The 20,121-nt window shown below is 37.7% G+C and overlaps 1 protein-coding gene across 5 annotated transcripts in view; it reads left to right on the top strand.

Annotated features, from left to right (window-relative positions):
- The window catches only part of LOC144607381 (BTB/POZ domain-containing protein 2-like), a 30,597-nt gene extending 12,862 nt beyond the window's left edge, over window positions 1–17,735 (top strand). For all 5 annotated transcript variants that reach the window (XM_078424187.1, XM_078424188.1, XM_078424189.1 and 2 more), the window contains 6 exons: window positions 2,469–2,574; window positions 5,295–5,492; window positions 6,776–6,968; window positions 9,684–9,771; window positions 11,579–11,725; window positions 12,508–17,735. In XM_078424187.1, coding sequence (XP_078280313.1) covers window positions 2,469–2,574; window positions 5,295–5,492; window positions 6,776–6,968; window positions 9,684–9,771; window positions 11,579–11,725; window positions 12,508–12,669 — 894 coding nt within the window. In that variant the 3' untranslated portion in view covers window positions 12,670–17,735. The remainder of the gene's footprint in view (window positions 1–2,468; window positions 2,575–5,294; window positions 5,493–6,775; window positions 6,969–9,683; window positions 9,772–11,578; window positions 11,726–12,507) is intronic.
- Window positions 17,736–20,121: the final 2,386 nt, after the last annotated feature.

The raw sequence follows: 20,121 nt of genomic DNA, 5'->3' as shown, positions 1-20,121 counted from the left end.
ATCGCTTGTGTCAGACTAGGCAACGTTCTTAAGTATTGGGCCTCTAGCTTTAGACTTGAGTTTGTGATCAATTATGAAAGCTTAGTCTACAATATCAAATACTTTAAAAAAGTTCTTTTAGCGAGTGAGTGGCGAACAGTTTTGAACAAGTTTAAATTGAAGTTACCTTATTTTGAACAATCATGGAAAAATTCATTAGCAATGATGCTGACCAACAAATGAAACTTTGACTGGTTCTGCTACGATCCAGTAAACTTACAGTAGTCAGGTTCAGGATATCAGGCTTGCTTCAGTTCATTGAGAAATTGCATATATTATAAATGGTGCATGTTTGGTAGAACAAAATTTAGCAGTAGCAGTCATTCTTATTTTATTAACTTAAAATTTGGCTCGATACAAAGTAAGATTTCTGGCTCTGCGTTAAGTACTGTTTTGATTATTATGACATGATTTCTATCATGACACTTTATCGCACTGAAAGCAAATGATTAAACAGCCAGCTGTTGCTTCCATATAAAGTTTATAGAAGCACAAAAGGATTATGTTGAGAACTATTTTATTGATGCGGGTTGTACATTGAAAATCAGTCCTGAGCAGTCCATTTACGTATCATAGAATAATTAACTGATTACAGTTTGATCTGATTAGCACACTTTTTTGATCAGCAGAAGTCATGTTATTTCAGATTTTTAAAATAGAGTAATTCTTTGAATAGAAATAAGCTTTTTGAATGTACAGTTCAAATTTGCCGTGCTAATTATTTGTGCAGCAGAGATCTGATTTTCTTTTAGTCTTTATTGTCAAATGGAGAACCGTTTCTTCCCAGCTGTTCTCGGGCAACTGAACCATCCTACCAACACTAGAGAGCAGTCCTGAGCTACTATCTATCTCATTGGAGACCCTCAGAGTATCTGTGATCGGATTTTACTAGACTTTAACTGGCACTAAACTTTACTCATGTTATACCCTTTGTCATGTATCTGTTTCCAGTGGATGACCTGATTGTAATCATGTATATTTCCGCTGACTGGTGAGCATGCAACAAAAGCTTTTCACTGTACCACAGTACATGTGATAATAAACTAGACTAAAGCTAAAACAAAGCTAAAATATTTAGTTGCAGAGTAACCTGTTAGTTGGCAATCTATATCCATAAGCCAACTCCAGCATTTACATTGCTGAACCTGGTGTTCTTTATTCTGTAACAGATTTTTAGACCTAAGGAAAAAGATGGGTTGATGTTAGGTCTGGTGTATAAGTAACGTATATGAAGGAAGGAATCAAAATGCACAAGGTGCTTAATACTGTACCCTGAAAGGCTAAGGAAGCAATACATCTGGTTTTAATAATGGTTTCATGTATTTGGCTTTCGTGTATCAAGACTAATCAGATTTTCCACAACTCATTTTAATGTAACTGTTGCAGAAAGGATGTGGTACTACTTCTTAAAGACGTAACTTGATCTCCATTCCAAATATTTTGTGGTAAAATACTGGTACAATTTTTCTTTTGGGTTGGTTAGATTTATAATATTTTCATTGTAGCAAGCTGTTGTAAAATCCGCATTTTCTGTTTATCTGATCCGGTTTACACTTTTCCATCAGCTCATAAGTGAAAAATTGAAGTACAGATCAATAGGGTGCCTCCTGAAATGTGTAATTTAGTTTCATTCTACATATCGTATAGAGGATGAGTAGCAATCTGTTTACTCTTTAACCAAATCTGATCAATTCCGCCCCACTTAATGTAAAGCCATCGTCAGATTACAACATTGTACAATTCGATAACTACATTCACTCGAAAGACCTGAAGTATCTCTGTAAAGTTTTTGCCCTGACATTGATGATTGAAATTAAAGGTGTTAACTTAAAAAAAAATAAGACTACATCAGTAGAAATATTGTAGTTCAGGACAGGCTAAAAAGTGTCAGTTTGGAGCCCAACTCCTTTGTCAGCATTCTGCACTAAGGAGCACCTAACTAACATAAAATGGCAAATGTTAACCAAGTACTAGAGAGATTGCTTTTCCCATGAAATTGTTGTGTTATTTGCCATTTTCTTAAAAGGAATGGGACAGTTTTTTGAGAGGGGGTTGTCGCAGGGTGGGTGGTGATGTTTTGTTTAACCTGCATTGCTTTTCTTTCTCTTCCTCCTCTCCCGATAATTTACTTTGTTTTTGTCATTACATCTGTAAAAGTTTGATCAGAATATAAATTATGCCATTTTGTATGAAACAATTAAAAATTGAATTCCAAATTGACGCCATAAACAGTGGGTTCAGTTGAGATATTTGTGTTTTGCCTAGATTGTTGAAAATGTAACATTCGAGGCTAATGGGAGATCGTTGGCATGGCATATATTTTTGACTAAAATTATTTTTGTCACCAAAACGGTTATTTGCAGAAGCCTTGCAGTGTGCTTGATTGTAAAGTCTATAAAACTAATCCACTTGTTTTATTTGCTTCTCAGGCTAGGCTCTTTGATGAACCACAGCTTGCCAGTTTATGCCTGGAAAATATTGATAAAAATACTTCAGATGCAATCAATGCAGAAGGTTTTACAGATATAGATTTAGGTGAGCATATGGTGAATCTGATATCTTTTAAAGCTTTCTGAACACCTCGGATTATGAGTTTCATAGAAACGTAGGAAAGTAGGTGCAGGCCATTCGGCCCATCGAGACAGCACTGCCATTCAATATGATCATGGCTGATCATCTAAAATCGGTACCCCGTTCCTGCTTTTACCCCATATCCCTTGATTCCTTTAGCCCTAAGAGCTAAATCTAACTCTCTCTTGAAGATATCCAATGAATTGGCCTCCACTGCCTTCTGTGGCAGAGAATTCCACAGATTCACAACTCTGGATGAAGAAAATTTTCCTCATCTCAGTTCTAAATGGCCTATCCCTTATTCTTAAACTGTGACTCCTGGTTCTGGACTACCGCAACATTGTGACCATTTTTCCTGCATTTAGCCTGTCCAATCCTTGTAAGAATTTTATATGCTTCTATAAGATCCCCTCTCATCCTTCTAAATTCCAGTGAATACAAGCCGAGTCGACCCATTCTTTCATCATATGTCAATCCCGTCATCCCAGGAATTAACCTCATGAACCTTCGCTGCACTCCCTCAATAGCAAGAATTCCTTCCTCAAATTAGGAGACCAAAATTGCATACAATACTCCAGGTGCGGTCTCACCAGGACCCTGTACAACTGCAGTAGGACCTCCTTGCTCCTAAACTCAAATCCTCTCGCAATGAAGGCCAACATGCCATGAGCTTTCTTCACTGCCTGCTGTACCTGCATGCCTACTTTCAGTGACTGATGTGCAAGCTCACCTAGGTCTTGTTGTACCTCCCCTTTTCCCTAATCTGACACCATTCAGATAATAATCTGCCTTCCTGTTCTTGCCACCAAAGTGGATAACCTCACATTTATCCAATTATACTGCATCTGCCATGCATCTGCCCATTCACCGAACCTATCCAAGTCACCCTGCAGCCTCATGGCCTCCTCCTCGCAGCTCACACTGCCACCCAGCTTTGTGTCATCCGCAAACTTGGGGATGTCACATTTAATTCCCTTGTCTAAATCGTTAATATATAGTAAATAATGGGCCCCAGCACCGAGTCTTGCGGCAACCCAGAAATTAAGAGGGGGGAATAAAAATTAAGGGGGGGCATTAAAAGATTAAAAGGCAGGTCCCATTAAACAATTAAGGCATGTATATAGTCAAATTGAGGGTGTCCCCCATTAGAAAAAATACCCCTTAATAGTTACATAGTTAATATTTCATGCTAATGACCTTGTATTGAGCCTCCAAAAAACCAGGGTATCTTTCAGCTCTATGATATGGCTCAAATATCCATAAAACTTGCGTCATGATGGAAGGTTATAAGCCTGAAATGTTAAGTTTTATTTGCTGCAGATGTTGCTTGTGGAATTATTGGCATTTTCCATTTTGTTTTACATTTCCAGCAACTTCAACTTTTTGGTATTTGGGTGGAAACAATTCAAATCTACTTTTTGAATAACGGATCAACGTGTTGGAATTTTAACAACAGTTGATTCTTCTAATAATCAGCTCTAAATTAGATTAGATCAATAACTGGGCCACCAAAGAAGTAATAATAATTTGTATTCTTGTAGTAATCCAAAATCAAAATACTGCTGATGCTGGAAATATTAAAATATAACAAACTGCTGGAAATTGGCAGGAAACAATGCCAGTGGACACCAGGTTTCTCCCTATGGACAGTGCCGGATCTGCTGAATATTTCTAGCATGTTATGGTTTATGTTGGTATCTATAAAGTCCCAGGGCCCTTGACAACCAAATTTGACAACAAGCCATGTAAAGGAACATGGGGTAGACAAAACATGTGGGTAGGTTTTACATTAAGAGAAGTGGAGAGATCTAAAGAGGGGATTGCTGAGTTTAAAGCTGTGGTCGCATTACAATTAGAATTACCAGTATTTTGAGAGGACAGAATTGGAGAACAAGGGAAAAAATATATAAAGGTATTTTTAAAATCCTTTGCCCAGTACTTGAATTGAATGTTTTTGCAGCCACATCATATTTGTGATCAATAGTACTTATGAGCAATTTTGTCCATCTGCATGCAAATTGGATACTTTTCCAGTGCTGAGAAGAACTGCTGATGGCTGTTATTTGCAAAATTCAGTTTTGGCAATCTTCTATTTGCTTAATCATCTTTGCCAAGTAGGATAGTAGTCGACTGCTTTCAGAGAAATATTACAGTGCTCCAAGTAGCCAGTTGGCTAGATACTTGGCATTTTTATCAATCTATGTTTCTGGTTTTTGAACTAATTGTGACCTTCACAACACAATACTAATTTAATTTTGAGATAGAGCATGAAAATAGGCTCTTCGGCCCACCGAGTTCATGCTGACCATCAACCACCCATTCACAATAGTTCTATTTTATCCCACTTTCTCATCCATGCCGTACACATTGGGGGAAGCTTTTTTTAAAAAACAGAGGCCAGTTAACCTACAAACCTGCGCGTCTTTGGGATGTGGGAGAAAACACACACAAATTCCACAGACAGTACGAGAAGTCAGGATTAAACCTAGATCCCTGGCATTGTGAGGCAGCAGCTGCAGCATTGTGTGTGCCACCCTGACATCAATTCTGACATTAATGTGAACATTCAGTTCCACAAACGGAGGACATTTTTTGGACACACTCTGAAGAAGTGCATTTGTTAAAATAGATGTATTTCATTTTGTAACTGTAATTGTTGGCCTTAATGTTGATTTCTGTTGCAGATACACTAATGGCGGTGCTGGAACGTGATACTCTAGGAATCCGAGAAATTCGGTTATTTAATGCTGTGGTTCGTTGGGCTGAAGCAGAATGCCAACGACAGCAGCTTCAACTCACTCCAGAAAATAAGCGTAAAGTATTAGGAAAAGCATTGTCGCTCATCCGGTTTCCATTAATGACTATTGAGGAGTTTGCAGCAGGTAATTCTGCAAATTTAAAGATACAAGTTAATTTACTACTTAATATTTAAATTTACGTTATTATAACTCAATGGCATTTTAGAACCAGCAGAAAAAAACTTTAAATTGTTTATTATTTTAATTGTTTTCTTTAGCTGTACATTTTGACATGCTTGGTTTTTGGCATATGACAGGCTAAAAGCCAAAATTTGATATCAACGCATTAGCTTGAAATATTGGAAAAACATGGTAACTTGTTATTTTCCATTATAAATATATTGGCTTGAACAAGATTAGTGATTTATATCTATTCGTTACCTCAATCTTTTGTTTTTATAGTAATGTCTATTTAAAAAAAAAAAAACAACTCTTCCCTCCACCTAGCCTTTTTTTATTGTCTGATTTGTCAGTCTTTAAACTGCACAGGTAGGTTGGCCACTGCTCAAAATCTTAATTGGGTTAATTGTGTGTAAATGTGGCATGAATCTTTTCAACAAATTACAAGACAATTATAAATTCTATCAAATTAGAAACTGACAGTGTTCCTCTCCAATTAAACTTCAGGATAGTACGTGGATCTAAAGGAAATAAATTTTGGATGCCACAAGTTCATTATCCCTCGACAAGTTGCTTACGTCTGCTGTGCATTAATTATCCCTCAGCAAGGTTATTTCTGCTATGCTTTGAGGCTTACATTCAAGATGCCTTTGAAAGAAATTCACATGGGTCACGTAGGGACCTGTAGACTGCTCCAGGTAGTCAAACTCTTCTAATGAGCAGGATGGGAAAATGAACAAAATAAAGCATTTATTGTACTCATGAATAATCTAAATGGTTACTTACTGTGACTATTAGTTTCACTCTGGCAATTTTTTTCCTGGCATTGTTTAGAGCAATCTTCTGATCAGCCGCAGTTGTCATTTTTCAATGATGCCTCTATCAAGCAATGCCATTTTTTTTTTGCTAGCCTTCCAATTCTGTCCTACTTAAATTTGCATGTTTCAACATTCTTTGATGTTATGCTACATTAAATATCCATTCTTGTGTAAATGTGGACAGAAACTACAAACAAGTTATTTGACTGAGAAATATTACAGACAAGCCCATCCAATCCTCAATGATATTCACGCACACATTTTACCATGAGAAAACCATTTTGTTATGTTAACTTCCCTTCAGTCCAGGTATCCTGAAGGCAATGGTCTGAAATTAGTTTCGCCTGAGTAGATGCTGGACAGGAAACTTGTTTGTCTAATTTTGAATTTCAATATAACGATATCAAATAACATGTATTCCCCCCACAGGACCTGCACAGTCAGGAATTCTAACAGACCGAGAAGTTGTTAGTCTTTTCCTACATTTTACAGTCAATCCAAAGCCTCGGGTAGAGTTTATTGACAGACCTCGCTGTTGTCTGAGGGGCAAAGAGTGCAGCATCAATCGTTTCCAACAGGTGGAAAGCCGTTGGGGCTACAGCGGTACAAGTGACCGAATAAGGTATTGTTTCTGTATAGGTTTGCTTCCAGTTTAGTTTATTGTCACATGTACCGAGGTACAGTGAAAAGCTTTTTTTTCGTGCTAACTAGTCAACGGAAAGATAATATATGGTTATAATCGAGTCATTTACAGTGATAAGGGAATAACGTTTAGTGCAAGGTAAAACCAGTAAAGTCTGATCAAAGATAGTCTAAGGGTCACCAATGAGGTAGACAGTAATTCAGGTCTGTTCTCTAGTTGTGGTAGGATGATTCTGTTGCCAGATAACAGGATTCCCTCAGGATTATGTGGGTATCTGCAAGTTGTGATGTAATACTGAGCACTACGGGCCATAATGTCTAAGGATCTAATCATTTTTAATTGAAACATACTGGTTAGTTAATGTTCTATAGACTCTGGATCAGTTCCTGTGGACTGGAGGGTAGCTAATGTAACACCACTTTTTAAGAACAGAAGGAGAGAGAAAATGGGGAATTGTATTTCAAAATTAGACAAACAAGTTAGCCTGACATCGGTAGTGGGGAAGATGCTTGAGTCGTTTATTAAAGATGTAATAGCAGCAGCAGCGCATTTGGAAAGCAGTGACAGGATCGGTCAAAGTCAGCATGGATTTATAAAGGGGAAATCATGCTTGACTAATGTTCTGGAATTATTTGAGGATGTAACAAGTAGAATGGATAAGGAAGAGCCAGTGGATGTGGTGTATCTTGACTTTCAAAAAGCTTTTGACAAGGTCCCACACGAGTTTAGTGTGCAAAATTAGAGCACATGGTATTGGGGGGGTAGGGTATTGACATGGATAGAGAACTGGTTAGCAGCAGGAAGCAAAGAGTAGGAATTAACGGGTCCTTTTCAGAATGGCAGGAAGTGACTAGTGAAGTGCTGCAAGGCTCGGTGCTAGGACCCCAGTTATTTACAATAGATATATTAACCATTTTGACGAAGGAATTAAATGTAACATCTCTAAGTTTGCGGATGATACAAAGCTGGGTGGCAGTGTGAGCTGCGAGGAGGATGCTATGAGGCTGCAGGATGACTTGGATAGGTTGGGTAAATGGGCAGATGCATGGCAGATGCAGTATAATAATGTGGATAAATGTGAGGTTATCCACTTTGGTGGCAAGAACAAAAAAGCAGATTATTATCTGAATGGTGTCAGATTAGGAAAAGGGAGGTGCAACGAGACCTGGGTGTCCTTGTACATCAGTCACTGAAAGTAAGCATGCAGGTATAGCAGGCAGTAAAGAAAGCTAATGGCATGTTGGCCTTCATAGCGAGAGGATTTGAGTATTTGAGCAAGGAGGTCTTACTGCAGTTGTACAGGGCCCTGGTGAGACCGCACCTGCTTTACGTGTGCAGTTTTGGTCTCCTAATTTGAGGAAGGACATTCTTGCTATTGAGGGAGTGCAGCGTAAGTTCACCAGGTAAATTCTTGGGATGGTGGGACTGACATATGATGTAAGAATGGATCGACTAGGCTTATATTCACTGGAATTTAGAAGGATGAGAGGGGATCTTATAGAAACATATACAATTTTCGGGGATTGGACAGGCTAGATGCAGGAAAAAAAATCCCCATCTCTACCTTAATGGTTCCCAGTATCATTTTCCACACCTATCAAGTTCCAGATCCTTTTGTGTCTCTGCTTATTGCCCTCCAGGAGCTATCTCCACCTTCAGCCACACCTATCTTTTTTTTCTTGACTGCTTCCCCCTATCACCCACCTGCCTCTAACTGACAATTCCACCCCTCCCCACCTAGATCCGTCTACCTATCTCTCACCACTCAGTCCACCTATCACCTATTGGTTTCTGTCTCACCCTTCCCCTCTCCCCTTTAAACCAGCTATCTTTCCTCTTCACTGTCAGTAATTCCTTCCCCTGCACAATGTCAGTAATTCCTTCCCCTGCACAGATGCTGCCTGGTCCACTGAGTTCCTTTGGCAGTTGTTTGCTCTAATACTTCACATCTGTAGTCTCTTGTGTCTCAATGATCTGGAATGCCCTGCCTTAAAATAGATTGGATGTATATTTATAAAAAGGAAATTGAATAAGTACTTTGGGGAAAATAGTATTGCAGCATTATACAGAAAGTAGTGATTGACTAGAGTCAGTCATATAGTGTGGAAACAGGCCCTTCAGCCCAACTTGCTCAGACCAACCAACATATCCCATCTACATGAGTCCCACCTGCCTGCGTTTGCCCCATATCCCTCTAAAACTGTCCTATCCATGTACCTGTCTAATTGTTTCTTAAACGTTGTGATAGTCCCTGCCTCAATTACCTCCTCCAGCAGCTCGTTCCATACACTGACCCCACTTTGTGTGAAAAGGACACCTCTCAGATTTCTTTAAAATATTCCCCCTTCACCTTAAACATATGCTATGCTCTCTGGTTCTCGATTCTCCTGCTCTGGGCAAGAGACTGTGAGTCTACCAGATCTATTCCTCTCTTGATTTTATACACCTCTGTAAGACCACCCCTCATCCTCCTGTGCTCCAGGGAAAGGAGTCCCAGCCTGCTCAACCTCCCCCTATAGCTCAGACCCTTGAGTCATTTAGAGTAGGTAGTATACCTTAGATCAGGAGTTCAGTGCCATTTGGGAAGTCTCTCGGATATTTTGTTTATAATTCCTTGGAATACTTGCCTTGGATATTATTTTGAAGAATATATTTAAACTGTATTAATGTATCCTATGTATTTTAATACCGCAGGTTTACAGTGAATAGGAGGATATTTGTAGTTGGGTTTGGCTTGTATGGATCAATACATGGGCCAACAGACTATCAAGTAAATATTCAGGTAAAAAATATGGATTTCGTTACATTTGAGTACCCAAAATGCGTTAAACTCTATATACTATAGTCATTGGTATATTGTTGGAAAGCCAGCAGGCAATTTGAGAATAACAATTCGCACTAACTGCATTGTGACTATATATATTTATCGACAAATGCTGGAGTAACTCAGCGGGTCAGGCAGCAGCTCTGGAGTGAAGGAATGGGTGACGTTTCGGGTCGAGACCCTTCTTCACACTGATGTCAGGGGGGGCGGGTCAAAGAAAGGATATAGGTGGAGACAGGAAGACAGTGGGAGAACGGGGGAGGGGAAGAGTGGGACAGAGGAGCTATCTAAAGTTAGAGAAGTCATTGTTCATACCGCTGGGCTGTAAGCTGCCCAAGCGAAATATGAGATGCTCCAATTTGCAGTGGGCCTCACTATGACACTGGAGGAGGCCCATGACAGAAAGGTCAGAGTGGGAGGGGGAGTTGAAGTGCTCAGCCACCGGGAGATCAGGTTGGTTAAGGCGGACTGAGCGAAGGTGTTGAGCGAAATGATTGCCGAGCCTGCGTTTGATCTCGCCGATGTAGAGAAGTTGACATCTGGAACAGCGGATACAATAGATGAGGTTGGAGGAGGTGCAGGTGAACCTCTGCCTCACCTGGAAAGACTGGATCCTTGGATGGAGTCGATGGGGGAGGTAAAGAGGCAGGTGTTGCATCTCCTGCAGTTGCAGGGGAAAGTGCCTGGGGAGGGGGTGGTTTGGGTAGGAAGGGACGAGTGGACCAGGGAGTTAGAGGGAACGGTCTCTGCGGAAAGCAGAAATGGGAGGAGATGGAAAGATGTGGCCAGTAGTGGGATCCCATTGGAGTTGACAGAAATGTTGGAGGATAATTTGTTGTATATGCTGGCTGATGGGGTGGAAGATGAGGACAAGAGGAACTCTATCCTTGTTACGAATGGGGGGAGGGGGAAGCAAGCGCGGAGCTGCGGGATACAGAGGAGGCCCTAGTGAGAGCCTCATCTATAATGGAGGAGGGGAAGCCCCGTTTCCTAAAGGATACCTTCGATTTGTACCAGCATCTGCAGTTATTTCCCTACATAAATATTTATCGCGTTAGTTGAAGAATAAATATTGATGGCTTACCAAACAGACATTAGTCAAAATACTGCTTCTGAGTCTTTTGCATCCATCCGAAGAGATAACTAGAATCTTTGTCCAACATGGCTGTGATACTAGCTTGGATTATACACCTAAATACTGAAATGGGACTCACCATTTCCTACTCTCACTACAATCAGTCTGAAGAAGAGTTCTGACCCAAAAAATCGCCTGTTTGTTCTCTCCATGATGCTGCCTGACTCGCTGAGCTCCTCCAGAATTTTGTATTTTGCTCAAGATTCCAGCATCTACATTTCCTTGTGTCTTCATTATCTGGAAGATTGGGGGAAGGAGATGTTTGCTACTTTTACTAATGACCAGCTGCAAACATTTTGCATAAGAAATATTATTGAGATGAACCATGATTGTAAAATAGCATAGAGCAAAGGAAATCCAATGAAACAGAAGAATCAATCTCTCATCAGTATTTTTCTTCTTTTGAAGTAGCTTGTTTTTTGGTGTTTCTAATATGAATTGTTGAAAGCACAGTGTTCTCTTACGTGGTGCAATTAACAATTGAGGCTTGTTCTGCTCTTCAGTCAATTTGTATCTGACTGCAAAAAATGTAAATTGAACCATTAGTCATACAAATCATCTTTAAAAGGTAATGTAAAGTTTTCTAGCAATTGTAAAGTTATGTTTATTGTAAAATGTTACATTTTTTAGATTATCCACACGGACAGTAACACAATTTTGGGACAGAATGACACTGGTTTTAGCTGTGATGGATCATCCAACACTTTCAGGGTTATGTTCAAGGAACCAGTGGAGATTTTGCCCAATGTTAATTATACTGCAAGTGCTACATTGAAGGTATGTCTATAGATTTACTTTAAAATAGTTTCCTGTTTAGATTTGATTCAGACAGAACCACTGTGGATTTTCATTTACAAAATTGTTGTTTAATGATCGGAAATCAATATACCCATTGCGTGAAATAATAGTCCAATAATCCCACCATGATTATCAGTGGCAACTATCGGTCAGAAAGAGGATAAAATTTGCACCACATGCAATTGTTTGTTTATAATATAAATTATCTCACTCTAATTTAGTTATGGTGACATTACTTCCTTTGTATATCATGAACAATGTGGTTAAATGCAATCTCTGATTAATGTATTTTCATAGTACCCATAGATGGCCTTGATTTTATTTAATCAAATCTTCTTTCGTCACGCCATAGAAAATGCTCTGTACTAATTTATTAAATCCATTAGATATCATAGTTCCATAAATCAATCCCGCTGTTCCTCCTGGCCACTTTTAAATATCACTTTTCCATAATTCCTTTTCATTGTCTAAATAAGAGAATGCCGACCCCTCGGCACGGGAATGGACTGGTCCAGGGGGGTGGCCCTTTGCTACGGGTATAAAGGACGGGGTTTTAGGCGCGATCACTCTGGCAGACTTGACTGGTCTAGAGAACCCATTAAACACATCGCTCCAGAAATACCCGGCTCCTCGCCTTTATTTCGAGCTTTATCGACGCGCCACATTGTCAGCATTCATTAGTACCATCATTTGTTATATAAAAATATTACTTGTTTTCCACGATCCATGAAACTTTATTTTTAAATTCTTTTTTTGTGTAGGGGCCAGATTCGCATTATGGAACAAAAGGACTTCGTAAAGTCATCCATGAATCTCCCACAACGGGCACTAAAACTGTCTTCACTTTCTGTTACGCTGCTGGAAATAACAATGGAACATCAGTCGAGGATGGGCAAGTCCCAGAGATCATATTTTATACGTAATCAAGCTCTGTGGGACCTCGATCTTGGTTGGTCTCTCAAATACAAACTGATTGTATGCTACTGTATATTTGAAATGACGAGTAATGTGCCTACTACTAGGCACAAGTTTTGAATATTGTGCTTTTAAATTTTTATTGGCTGACAATGTAAAAATGCTTTTTTCCCTTTTTTCTTTCCTTCTCCTCAGCTCTGTATTGTCACAGAATGTGGGAGTATTGATATTGTGGTGCCAATTCTAAGCAAATGTTTTGCTTAATGATGTGTGAAATGCACTTATGTAACCAGGGCTGTAGCAAAGCTGAGTGTTTAAGCCTTGAAGTTTCAGTTTAAAGACCCAGGGCATTATTACAATGAAAAAGGGTCTTGGTTATGGTTAAGGCCAAAGATGTCACACTGCATATGACAAAAGCTTCAAATAAGTGTATAATACATTACTCTGTAACAGCCTTGAAAACCTTGGATTGTACCAGCGGCTTAAGATACAAGAAACAAAATCCAGATCTTTTAACAGGGAATGTATTAACTTGTAATGTTTAATAAAGTGTATTAATAAATAAATCTTTATCAGCACCAAAATATAACTAGAAAGCTGAAATATGTCCAATCTATTTTCAGCTCTTTCTCTCCTTTAACATTTTGTAAATAGTGTAATCCTAACAGTAGAGTGGAAAATCTCTTTTAAACTATTACTGTGATAACATATGTAGCCAGTTATGTAAGGGTCCAATTTCTGGGGAAGTTAACTGCTTCAATATACTAAAGAGTGATGGTTTCCGATACTGGTATAAAATACAAGTCAATCAAATATACACAGCATACCTTTCCAAGTAAAAGGTAATTTTCATGCATTTAGTTTCAGGGACTTCCATTCCACATCTGCAATTTAGATTTTCATTAATATAGCAATTAACCTTTCAGCTGATTATATTGGCAAGTGCAGAACAGCTCACCCTGAGTTTTAATGCAGTTATACTGAGTTACCAGACCTTAAATTGTCTTTAGTTCAGATGATGTCATTTGGGAAGAATTCAAACTGAATAAGAGTAATGTCTATTATAACTTAATGAAACAGGACAGTTTAAATAAAAGATGTCCTCTAAAATATAGCAGGATTAAAGTTAGAGATTTTAGAAAATCATAAGGGTCTTTCTGAGTGATATATTGCATTCTTGCCTCCCTCGTGTAATATATTTGTAAAGACTACTTTATTTTCTTCATGAAATTATTTCAAACAGTTTGAAGAAAATATTCTATTCCTCCAGTCATTAAGGCCACATCTTACCAGCCCTCATGTTTTGTGGGTTTTTCCCCCCCGTTTTTTCAGAAATCTTGCACTACTTTCTTCCAGCCACCACTTTGATTTTGTGCGCACATTTTGTAATAATGTACTTCAGCTATATTAAACACGAGAAAGCATCAGAACATTTTTGACTTGAGGTACAATTTTGAAAAAACTGGTTTAATAGAAAAAACATTGTTATTGTGCAACTACGGAAGAAAGGTTTGATTTTGCTAGATATGTTTAAAGCTATCACAAAACAGTATTAATTTAAACAATGCGTGGATATTCACAATGAATTGTATAAATTTCAATCCTGAAATAATCAGTTCTAGTTCCACACTGGATCTTTCTGTTCAATCCTACTTCACTTGTGTTGTATTGTACCTTTAATTATAAAACTAATCAACTTGTATGTGTCTGGCAGTAATAAACCCAAAAAATTGTAATAACAGAAAAGGCTGGGGTACAGAAATACTCAGCAAGCTAGGCTGCATCTATGGAGCAAGGAGCAGTGTTAATGATTCATATCAATGACCATTCATGAGAACCCAGCAAGAGTTAGAAATCCAAACTGTTTACAGAGAAAGAGAGTAGAGGGAACAAATGGAACATCTATGGTAAGGCTGAGACTGGGAGGGACTGAATGACATGCAAGGGTAGTGATGCTGGCTGAGAAAGACTGGTGAAGACTTGACGAAATTTATATCCAGTGAAACCAAGGAAGTATGGTTTATGATTAAAACTGAAAAGTAATGCATTAAAGTTTAAAAAAAAAGATTCTAAAAGTTTAGACTCGCTACTATATTATATGTGGATGTTAAAATAATTTGCTATTGATTTTGTTCCTTTTATACTTGTTTGTTTTTCAAGGACATGGCTTTCACATGCGCCATTTAACTTTAATGAAATTTAGTCCAAATCTTTTTAACCAACATTGTAATTCATTATGATTAATGTAGTTTTATGGACAAGGCTGGAAAATAATGGTGCTAATTGGTGACCCATCGCTACTTGAGACTGGTGATTGTCGCCATTTTGAAATGTAAAAACTTGCCTTGTAAGTAATCGTTCACAGTATTTTTTTATCTTGCAATCAGCTTTGATGAATACATTTTGACTATTCCATCAAACACAGGATGGCCAAATTTAATCATGAAGTATAGTTTTTTTTCTTGCACACTGTCCAGCTTGGCCGGATAAATCTTCAACTGAAACATTTGTCATTTTTTATCTGCAGTAGGGACTTGCCAAAATAGTTAATTACGCACACCATTTGGTGTAAAAACGCAATTGAATCCTTGTACTTAAAACAGCTTTAGATTTTGTTTTGCTTAAAATGTATTGAACTGCAGCATTTTGTGATAGTAACTGACCTCCCGCACAGAAAAACCTACGATCTTTTCACTCTCATGGCTTCATTTTTGTTTTATGAATTATTTAACATTTTCTCAGGTTCAGACAATTTTGACTTAAATGCCTTTGAGGAAAAAAAAACATAAATCATAAGCAGCAAATTTCCCCCAAGAAGGTAATTAATCTAATTAGCTAATATGTGAAAAAGCAAAAGTGAATAATGGGTAAACATCTCGGTTAGCTAAATAAGTTAGTGATATTTAAATTAGCAAGATGTGGCTAAAGCCTTTTGTCCTTGTGCCTTAATAACCACTTAATTATGAGCCAATCTTTAAAAATGGGCCCACTTAAAAAGGCCATGACAGAAAAATCTCAATTCAAAATAGTGAATCCAAATAAGGACAGCATTTATTCTTTTTTTTCATTGTCGCCTTGAGAATTGAAGATAAATTTACAGTTACCCAGTTTGCTATTGCTTATTAAGTTTTCAGCCCAATGCAAGTTCACATTTTTTGTTAGGAAATGCCCATCTAAAATGTTTACTGATTCCAGGACAAATGAAGAACTGAAGATGTTACAATTGTGTGATACAGCTTAAACAACCAAGTAGGTGGACTAGCAGTCTGCTGTCAGAAATTGCAGAATTTTGTCTGATTCAAAGCTAAGGATCACCTTGGCTGTGATTTCTAAAGTGTCATTTATCTGAAAATTATAGACTAACTGCATGCACTTTAGGCGTTTGGAATCAGCTATTAAGTGCAGTAAACTTTGTATTTGGAAACTGGAATAAGAACACAATTATCTCCCCTGGTGCTGCACTGAAACTTGAAGGCTTGCTGACCAACATTGTTATGGCCCTTTCATCAACTAATACACAAGTCGTGGCATTATTTAAAGATAATTCTTTGCTTATTTAGACTATGAATGTATTGCAAATTTTATTGTAGAAACTCAGAATTTGCAAGTAAATATCATGTAAAATCTTAAAGTACTTAGAATCTTAGTTACAGTGGGATGAATGTATAAACTGATCAGTAAAACCTTATGTAGTAGTCTCACTTAAGCTTTCAGAGCTATCGTGTCAACATGTCTACAGCAATTCAGTTTCTTTGCAGTAAATATGTAGAATGGGAATCGGGCACAACTGTGTCAGTGAAGGTTCACAAAAGAAGAATATTTTAAAGTTGAGGGAGTTTACAAATCGTGGAACAAGATTTTGTTGCAAACTGAAATACATCTATCTACACTCCCAAAGGGACAAAAGGGCAGGATGGTTCAGGCCATACACAAGCATGTAAATTTAAACACAAACTAATTTATCTACGTTAAAACTAAAATACTAGCCTAATTATCATCTACTGGGCAAAACATTTTACCCCTCGTCACATATCTAGGAAAGGCACTAAGGTAGTATGATTCCATTTGTTGCAAATATGTGTTATTTTGAGTGACTTGCAGCTCTCTGAAGCACTTGAATGTTTCAAAAGATTGGAATTCAGTCCAGAGATGTACTGTAGGTTCAGAATTTGTTGGAGTAATTTGGAAAAATAACAAATCAGTAAGTGTAGTAATTCCATTAGTTTTCATGAACACTTAGAATTTTTGAAATAATATGATATATTGATATGCACTTTACAAATTTGCAGAATTACGAATTTAAAGATTGACGTTTCCATTAACGCCGTTATTTGGCCATTGCTGGCAGTGCAATGTTGTCCTTGTACTCCTTGATGACTTAGAACCACAGTGTATTTTTTTAATGTTTGTAATCTCATTTGTTTGTGTCTAACTACACTCTGGAATACAAAAGTTCAATGTTCATGGGTTGTACAGTAATCTAATAGCCCCTTGATGGAGATGGTGGGGTAACAAAAAATGATCAATGAATGTTGGATTGGGAAAGAAAATAAATTTAGGATATTTTGGGTAAAATATTGGATCATCTTCGTTGGCACTGGAAATTTAACCCTGTATGTAACTGAGCATTCAGCCATTGTGAACACTTGTATAATTTATTAATGGCATCCACGTGCATTAGCATTACTTCTGTTTGAGACCATGTTTGATAATGGTTGGTCTGAGGTATTGTACAGACTTAAATAATTAGTAGGAGAGAGTTATCCAGGCAATTAAAACATTAAGAGGATCTGAATGAGGCTTAAAGAACGTGTACACATTATCAGCCCCAGACTCTGCGCTGCACACCTGCTTATTTTGTGATTTTAAAAAAATACATTATTCATAAATGTGTATTAATCCCTGAAATCAAAATTACTTCAAATCCTTAAGTGATGTCAGTGTGTGCATGTTACATTTAAAGAATAACCAATTAGAAAAAGTCATTGGCAAAAATAGTTCCCTATGTATAATGGATGGAATCCAAACATTGTTTCACAAATCTACTTTGTTAAAATAAAACTTTTTAAAATATGTTTTTGTGTAATTCACTTTATTCCCTGTGCATCTTGTACATTGACGACCTAATTATTGCAGTATGTTTTTGTTATTTTGTTTTAGTCTATACTTCTTTCATAACTTTATATATTGTCAGATGAATGACATCTTTGCATTTGCATTATTTCCCCTTTCTTAGAATACATCAAGGACTGCTTCCATGTAAATTAATGTAGCTTCCAGTTTGCAGATATGGTTCTGCAAATAGCACTGAATGATTACACTAAAACTCCAAAGACATGCTATGGACCCTGGTGCCATACAGGCAGATTTTCCAGATTGTTGTTATTCCGCCAAATACCCCTAAGTGCATTTAAAAAACAATGTTCCATAGTATTACAACAGATTTTCCAGTGAAACCAATAAGATTAAAAGTGCACAGCAATTACCCTATTGTATACGAGTTTGTGGCACAGACAGCAGTAGACGTGATCTGATAAACATAATAGAAAGTGGTTACTATGTGATCAAGATTGATAGCTAAATATACTGGGGTTCTGGAAAGGATAGGCAGGTAGCTGTGAATAGGTGAGATTCATGGCTCAGGAAATACAAAATTGCAAGGAAAAGACAATGGGCGAAATAAGTCTTTTGGTCTGCTAGCAAAAGGAACAGCACAATCCAGACCATAATAAATAATGTGGGCAGTTGCAGGAAACCTGAAATAAAGATAAATATTGTTGAAAACCCTCAGCACATCAGACAACATTGTGGAAAGGAATTGTATGCAAACCTATGTTTCAAGGAGAAGAGTTTTCAGCAGAACTAGGAAAGCGTGAAAACAAATGTGTTTTCATTTGCTAAGGGATGGAGAGAACAGTGAGAATATCTGACAAGGTGGTGACCCAAGAGATATCGAAATGTGGTACTAGCTGAAAGGTTTGGGGGAATCTTGCTAAATTGCTATACGCTGACAATGCTGGTCTTTTAACTCTTCAAGCCTCCACCTGACATTTTAATCTCATCAACAAATCCATCTCTCCACACTGACTAAAGATGCTTCTCAATTTTGCATTGGATTTACTGTTTTTTGGCCCATTATTTGTTATTTCGCAGGCAGAAACAACTTTGCTACTTCAATGTTAGTCTATTACTTCAAGCTTTAAAAATAACTTGGTTCCTGTTTCACTTACATTTTTAAAGAAATGACCCATTGCATGTTGAGCCCTCCCTGTGTGGTGCACACTTTCAGTTCCTGCAATTTATGTGATTCTCTGGTGTTCTTTGACCAGCGCTCAGGCTGATCTTTCCTCATTGCAAAAACTGTGCCATACTTGGACTGCATCAAGAAGCCCAAAAATAAGGGACACAGGTTGGTGTGCTTTGCACGTTAATTTTTAAATTGCAACCTTTAAACATGAGATACATTTTTTTCATTTGTCTAAAATTTGGTGCTTTATAACATCATTCCTTTTACAATTGACGACTGGTTATTTCTCATGAATGGGCTATTTCCTTGAACGAAGTTAACTTTCCATTTTCTCGTTGGATAGAGTTGTGTCGCCATGTGGAAAAATATCACCACTATCCTTTTCATATCAGGTAAGGTACTCAATACATTGCATCAAGTGATAATAGAGATGTAGAGATAGATATTACTAATATAATCAGAGACTAATTAATCTTTGCGTACTAATATGCATGTAATAACTAATAGTTTCTCAGCTCGCATAATTCTCTAGAATTACAATAAATCTCAAATAATTTATACTTGGTTATCAGGATTCTTAATTATAAGCTTCACTTGTGTTTCTTTTCTCATGTAGGTTATCCCTATATTTCTGAAAGTGTAACCTACAAGTTTCAGAAAACTGCCAAATCATTTGAAGAAGCTAAAGGATATTGTACCACAAAATTTGATGGACTAGCTTATATCCACAATGCAGAGCAGCAACAGTCGTTATCACGGGTTGTACCTGCAGATGGTACTGCTTGGATCGGAGTGTCAAAATGTGGTGAAAATTGGTGCAATACTGGCTCATCTAGGAGGGTATCCTACACAAACTGGGCAGCAGGAGAGCCGAACAACCACCTCTACTTCATAAAGGGAAAGGAGGATTGTGTTGAGATGCTTAGTAGCCTTGAATGGAATGATGAAAATTGTTCTGCTAAAAAATATTTTGTCTGCCAGGAATGTAAGTAGTACTTTTCATAATCACAAAGACATGTTGAGGTATTACCAAGTGTTCCAGAGGTCTACAAGATCACGTGTCATTGGATTTTATTATTTAGTAACACGGTTAGGATTATTTTAGCCAAAGATTTTTCACTCATTCACAATGTATGTGCGGCATACCAAGAAGGTAAGAGATGATTCTGAGCACTTAACTGTGGTGAGCCCACAAGATAATTGGAAGTAGAGG

Source organism: Rhinoraja longicauda, chromosome 28 (genome assembly GCF_053455715.1).
Source record: "Rhinoraja longicauda isolate Sanriku21f chromosome 28, sRhiLon1.1, whole genome shotgun sequence".
Lineage (NCBI taxonomy): Eukaryota > Metazoa > Chordata > Chondrichthyes > Rajiformes > Arhynchobatidae > Rhinoraja > Rhinoraja longicauda.
Note: the sequence above shows the minus strand (reverse complement) of the source record. Positions and strands in the feature narration are given on the sequence as shown.